This window comes from Octopus bimaculoides, chromosome 5 (genome assembly GCF_001194135.2).
Source record: "Octopus bimaculoides isolate UCB-OBI-ISO-001 chromosome 5, ASM119413v2, whole genome shotgun sequence".
Lineage (NCBI taxonomy): Eukaryota > Metazoa > Mollusca > Cephalopoda > Octopoda > Octopodidae > Octopus > Octopus bimaculoides.
In genome coordinates, this window is record NC_068985.1 from 77133445 (window position 1) to 77140677 (window position 7233).

The 7233-nt window shown below is 36.0% G+C and overlaps 1 protein-coding gene across 1 annotated transcript in view; it reads left to right on the forward strand.

Moving 5' to 3' along the window:
- Positions 1 to 7233, forward strand: part of LOC106875163 (gelsolin, cytoplasmic) — an 85933-nt gene that overhangs the window by 34562 nt on the left and 44138 nt on the right. Inside the window, exons 8-12 of the mRNA XM_052968074.1 lie at positions 3291 to 3420; positions 4004 to 4082; positions 4981 to 5079; positions 5745 to 5901; positions 7137 to 7233. Of these exons, the coding sequence (XP_052824034.1) occupies positions 3291 to 3420; positions 4004 to 4082; positions 4981 to 5079; positions 5745 to 5901; positions 7137 to 7233 (562 nt within the window). The remainder of the gene's footprint in view (positions 1 to 3290; positions 3421 to 4003; positions 4083 to 4980; positions 5080 to 5744; positions 5902 to 7136) is intronic.

The window sequence follows — 7233 nt, forward strand, 5'->3', positions numbered from 1 at the left end:
ACCTAGAATCATAGCATCATAATTTTGAAATATCTATAAAACCGCCAAAAGCTTGTTTATTTTTATGTTTTTGATTTATTATTAGTGTTGCTTAATATGTTTTGCTAAAATTGCTGTTTCTTTTCAGATATAAACAGAAAAAGTTGATTAAAATTCAATAAAATAACAGATCTAGAGGTCAAATTGTTGGTGCTTGTATGGCAGGCGCTAGCGTAATGTAAACAACCGAAATGTTTGGTGTATCAAGAAGTACTGTCTGGAAAGTAATGACAGCCTTTGAGAAAGAGGGAAAAACCTCCTCGTCGAAACAAAACTCCGGAAGAAAACCAAGACTTTCAAATAGCGACCGTCGGACTCTTACGCAAATTGCTAGAAAGGATCACAAAAGTACAGCTTCCAAAATTGCTGCAGTGCTTAATGACCACCTCGAGGATCCAGTTTCCACCAAAACTGTTCGCCAGGAGCTTCACAAAGCCTGATTTCAAGGGAGGGCTGCAATAAGAAAACTACTACTTTCAAAAACAAACATTGCAAAGCGTTTAGAGTGGAGTAAAAACCTACAGAATTGGTTCCTAGAGCAGTGGAAGAATGTTATTTTCTCAGACGAGTTATCATTTACCTTATTTCCGACCACCGGCCGAGTATACGTGTGAAGACAATCAAAAGAAAAATTTGACCCAGACTGCCTTCTTCCAACTGTTAAACATGGAGGAGGATCTGTGATGATCAAGTGGTGGGGGTGGGCTATATCTTGGAAATCCGCCGGCCCAAAGTCAAGACTAAGCATTTTATCTGATCAAATTCATCCTATAGTTGTGGAACTATTTCCGAAGGGAAACACAGTCTTTCAGGATGATAATGCACCAATTCACACAGCTAAAGTTGTTATTGAACAGCACGAGGAACATTCTGGTGAAGTTGAACATTTTATCTGGCCACCACAGTCCCCAGAACTCAATATTATTGATCATTTATGCTGTATTTTAGAAAAACAAATAAGCAGTCGATACCCTCAACCATCATCACTACAAGAATTGGAGACTCTTTTAGCTGAAGAATGGACAAAAATTCCTTTGGAAATAATTCAAACTTTGTACGAGTTCATACCTCGTAGAATTCAAGCTACCAAAGACGGTCCTGCCCATATTAAAATAAATTTGTTTGAAATTCTAAGGTGTTTCCATTCAACCCCTGTATAAATAGTTAAAAATCATTGTCTAACTCTCCGTGAAGATTCTGAAGAGGTGTTTATCTGTAAATTGTATGTCAAATGATTTTAAAAAGTAACTGGAGGAGTATCGTGTTGCTGCAAAACTTGTGAACAAAATGAGAACAGTGTCATTGTCAGACAGGAGCTGTTTGGTATTTCAAATGCACATAAAAGTTTTCTGAAGAGTTTCATATAATGAAACTGAACGAGTCTGTTCGGTCTTTATGTCACAAGAATCGGAGTAAGTTCGCTCATGAAATAAATAAATAAACCGTCAGAGTCGCTCAAATGCGGGGATGCTGATCGTCTTTGATCGAAAGGACATCGTTCGTCAAGGGTTTTTTTCACGATGGACATCAAAACATCAGAGCTGGTGGAGAAAATTTGCAATTTTCTGGATGAAGACCGTAGTGTTCTATAAAGGCTTTGAGCATACAGTTTGGAGTTGATGTGGTAATTGTGCACAAAATTATTCACGAAGATCTGAAGATGCGCAAAATTTGTTCTGAGGGTGCTCAGGGACGAGTATCTAAGTAACCAACTACTTGACAGATATGGCCATCAAAACTGTCCCTCACCCTCCTTACGGCCCAGACCTTGCTACCTGTGATTTTTGGTTGCTCCTCACACTGAAGAAGAACCTCAGGGGCAGTGGTTTTGAAGACGAAAGAGGCTGTGACAATGGTCCTGGGCACCTTCACTTTGGAGGACTTTCATGGGGACTTCATGAAGTAGCTGGAATGCTACAAGTGTATTGAAGTCAGAGGCTACAGCTTTGATGAAGATTAGAGTTTTGTACCTTTTTGAAACGAATAGATGTCTGAAAACTCCTGGAATGCACATTGTGTGTGTGTGTGTGTGTGTGTGTGTGTGTGTATACAGAATACATATATGTCTACAATATAGTAAATATGCTTATGCCAATGAGCTGGCAGAATCGTTACTGTGCCGGACGAAATGCTTCGCGACATTTCTTTCGACTTCACGTTCTGAGTTCAAATGCCGCCAGGGTCGACTTTTGGGTGTATAAAATAAGTACTAGATGGGTAATCAACTTTTCTCCTACCCCGAAATTGTTGTCCTTGAACCAAAATTTGAAACCAATATAATGAATATACATATACATGCGTATACAATACAGTACGACACGCATGCGAACCACAATCAATAAATAAACACTGGTTTTCCCACATTGAATTGAAAACCTAACCTAATGACATCCAGTAGTAGCATATATTATCTTATATCGATGTAATGAGGCGTAAGACCTAGTTTTACAGACATGGGAACAAAGCCTATTCATTCAACAACTGATATCGCTTTTGTCCATTTATGACAAAAAATAATTCAACTATATTTGAAATTAGTGTTCCCTACTAAATACTCGCAAGTGCTGTAACATTATTTTTGCCAACTTGCTACCCAAGAAATGTGAAAATTTGATGAGATGAGAAAAACATTAGTCTTTTCAGTTATGTTATAAACATGTTCTTGATCATTTAATTATCTGTATATTTCTTCTTACTTGTGTACATTGATCATAGATGTAATATGTAATAAATTGTTTCTAATTTTTATAAGAGGTCAACAATTTCAGGGGTGTTGGGTAAGTCAATTACATTGAATCCAGTACTCAACTGGTACTTTATTTAACGATTTCCGAAGGTTGAAATGCAAAAAATCAATCTCGCTCGAATTTGAATTCAGAACGTAAAGCCAGAAGAAATGTCGCTAAGTATTTTGCTCGGAGTACAAAGAATTCTGCCAGCTCACCACCTCAGTTCTAATGTGTAACTAATGTAATTTTTTCTTGGCGATTTTGATACTGTTCAACTACAAGAAAGTTATCAGTGTATAACAAAATATACGGAAATATTATTATTATTATTAAAATATATTATATATTAATGAGAGACTCCATGATTCTATTTTATAACTTCGAAATAATAACCTTTATATGTCCACTCCAAATATTTAGGATTATAATTTTTCCCCAAATATTTACTCAGGTATACTCTTCCAAACTGATTTGATATCTGTACTAAACACTCTAAATGCTGCAACATACTTATATCTTCAGATAAAAAATGGGATTCCGATTCAGAATTTTTCAAAGACTTAGGTTCCCGTGGTGCTATAAGTGCTGAAGATTCTGCAGCCGATGATGACGAATTTGAGAAGAACCAAAACAAACTTCATAAATTATATAGGTACGTAAATGTGTTGATTATTTACCAACACCTATTGTTTTTGTTTAAACGTCCTTGTTACTTTAAAAAGAATTACTTACAAAAATTTTTGTTAGTTTTGGTTTTCCTGATTGATTTCCTGATTGATCCTGACCGAAGAAATCCTCATTTTTGATATGGTAGAGTGAAACAATAGTGGCTCAAACCATACCAAGTAGTGTCATCGGAGAGACAGAATACTCTTTCTTAATTCTCCCTCTGATGACAGAATACTTAGCTTACGTAGAAATACTTGCTCAATAATGCATGCTCCACAAACTTAGCTATTCTAGAAACAGCTGTAAAAATACTTACCGATTTACTATAATTATTCTGCACAATGTTTAAATTATAAATTATAAATTAAAGGCTCTAAAGTGATACCGCATGTCTTGCTTGTCTGTTCTATCTATCTATCTATCTATCTATCTATCTATCTATCTATCTATCTATCTCTTAGAGTAGCCTATTAAAAGGCTATGCTAATATTCTTATACCTCACACACACACACTTTCTTTTCCTTTCCCCTTAACTCACTGTCATATTTCTGTGCATCTGTTTAAGGGTTTGCGATGCTGATGGAAGCATTGAAATAACCGAAGTCGGTGGGCGCCCACTTCAAAGTAATATGCTTGATTCCAACGTAAGTGTTGTTGTTGTTATTGTTGTTGTTGTTGTTGTTGTTCTTCCTCTTCTTCTTCTTCTTCTTCTTCTTCTTCTTCTTCTTCTTCTTCTTCTCCTTCTTCTTCTTCTTTCTTTTCTCCTCCTCCTCGTCCTCCTTTTCTCCTCGTCCTCCTTTTCTCCTCTTCCTCCTTTTCTTCTTCTTCTTCTTCTTCTTCTTCTTCTTCTTCTTCTTCTTCTTCTTCTTCTTCTCCTCTTCCTCCTTTTCTTCTTCTTCTTCTTCTTCTTCTTCTTCTCCTCCTCCTCCTCTTCCTCCTTTTCTTCTTCCTCCTCTTCTTCTTTCTATTTCTCCTCCTCCTCTTCTTCTTCTTCTTCTTCTTCTTCTCCTCCTCCTCCTCCTCTTCCTCCTTTTCTTCTTCTTCTTCTTCTTCTTCTTCTTCTTCTTCTTCTTCTTCTTCTTATTCTTCTTCTTTTACTACTACTACTACTACTACTACTACTACTACTATACACTATTGCTGGAAGTTGCAACAGTTGCAATGCACAATAAGATGTTTATGTGTGTGTGTAACGAAACAAAACGCTTTTTGTTGAACTCAATTTTCATAATGCACACACACACACACGCACACACATGCCGCAATCGAATACCCTGTTTCTTCAAAATTGCTGGTTTTGTGCCAAAAGAATTTAGGAAGGATCTCTCGAGTTGATCCGATAGTGATTTCCCTTGGAAATCTTATGCCTGCAGTTTGATAGTATCTCTTCCCTTTTATTAAGCATGCCAAAATTCTGCTTCAGCTTTAGTCTCTTCAATATTTCAAGAAATATAAGGAAAACTGCCTTCCCAAATTGTTTATATAATCAGTGTTATGGTATATTCGTATATTTGATTGTTATTCATATATTGCTTTTTACAGGATTGTTTTATTTTAGATACTGGTTCTAGTGGAATATTTGTTTGGATCGGAAAAAACTGTACTGCAAATGAACGAAAATCTGGCTGGAAATTGGCTATGGTAAAAACACAATTTTCTGGGAATTTTTTCATCTATCATTAGGTAAAGCCGTAATATTGGAAAAGTGTAAAAATTAAAACCCTAAAGAATAGTATTGCATTGCCTCTGACGTAGTTTTCTTTTTGTATTCATTGAGTAAAAATTACATTAGTGTAACAGTGTTGAGAGTGAATCGAAATGTTCCAGACCTTGAATACAGCACAGCAAGTTATAAAATACTGCCATGTTAGTTTTTTTATAGGCTGTGTTGAACTATATACAACCAGGAAGATTAAGCTAGAGATGAAAGAGCGAGAGAGACGGGGTGAGAGAAAGAGAGATGAGGAAGGGTGAGAGAGAATGAACTAATGGAAAGAGAATATACGAGGGGTACTGAGAAGCTCCTGCTTTTGGGTAAAAGAAAATACAAGAGAATCAGTTAATTATGATTTTATTCAACATATTACCTTCTCAGATCCACACACTTATTGCAGCGGGCTTTCAGTTTTCTAAGCTCTGTAAAAGAACTCGCAATGTTGGACCTCCAATCAAGCCTTTCGCGATACCCTTAAAGCCAAGAACTTTTCAGCACCTCCTCGTATACACTTTTGTATTTCGATCATAAGAGATTCGTTTGTTGTTAAATATATTTGAGCAAAACTGCCGCACTCTGTTTACTTATATAGGAATTTATCGACAATAAAAACTACCCTGAATGGACTCAGATGACCCGAGTGGTTGAGCAAGGTGAGACTCCACTGTTTAAGCAATACTTTGAGGGGTGGACAGAACCACAAATGGTAATTGGTAAAGCAAGAGCCTATTCTATTGGAAGCATAGCCAGTAAGTTTACATGCTTCTTTTGTAGTTTCTCATATTTAATGTAAGCTCTAATTTTATCAGTTACGAATAAAAACAAAATGATTTCTTGATCAATACTAAAGCATGTTCTTGATTCTAAAACTTAGCAATCCAAGCTTTTCTCTTCTAAACTTCCTAGCAAGATCCCATCTTTGCTGAAGTCATCCGTTTTGCATACATATTAATTTCTTAAAGCCACCACTTGTCTCTGTCGCTCTTCTTCTCTCCTTTTCTCTCCATATTTCGTTTTCCTGGGCTATAATGAATTTGCATTCAAATACTTACACACGCAGAATCACGTCTTACATTAAGTTTGAAAGATGTGGTTCTGAGTTTATACAAATAAAAATACCGGAATGTATTTGTATGAACTAACAAAGATACTTCATTTCATATGTAGAATTAATTGCGTGGAGCCAATTCACTTTTTATAACTCATTATCTCAGACAACGATTTCTCTCTACACGGTCTTTACACCTTCCTTTAGAGTTACAAACACAATAATTAAATAACTATAGAATGAATTGAACTCATCTACTAAAATTAATATCTAATAGCCCTTTCTGCTATAGGCACAAGGCCTGAAATTTTTAGTGGAGGGAGCTAGTCGATTACATCAACCCCAGTATTAAACTGGTACTTATTTTATCGGCCCTAAAATGATGAAAGGCAAAGTCGACCCAGGCGGAGTTTGAACTCAGAGCGTAAAGACAAAGTGCCGCTAAGCATTTCGCCTGGCTTGCTAACTATTCTGCCAACTTGCTGCCTTAAATTAATATGTAATGATAAAATGCAATTTTAACATGTACACCAAAGAATGCCGACGTTTCGAGCAAAACCTTTCGTCAGAACAAGATAACTCTATTCTCATTGTTATATTATTTGATAATATGTATATAATAATGATTTCAAAATTTTTGCATAAGGCCAGCAATTTCAGAGAAACGGGCGATTCGATTACTTCGAACCCGGTTTTTAACTGGTACTTATTTTATCGACTCCAAAAGGATGAAAGACAATGTTGATTCCAGCGGAGATAATATAAAAAAAAAAATTAGAATTATGCTCTCAATTGCACTGAGAAAATAATTCTTTCGTCTGTGTGAAGAAAAGCCTTCTTCAAATCGTCAATATTCTCAGCACCCCTAAAGCACAATGATTTTATCCATATTTACAATACATAAACGTTGGAAAACATTTGCTTGTTATTTTACAGGAGCCAACAGAGGTAAATTTGATGCGAAGATCCTACATAAACATCGATCATTTAATGAAAACGATCAGCTTTCCGATGATGGAAGTGGTTTATTAAC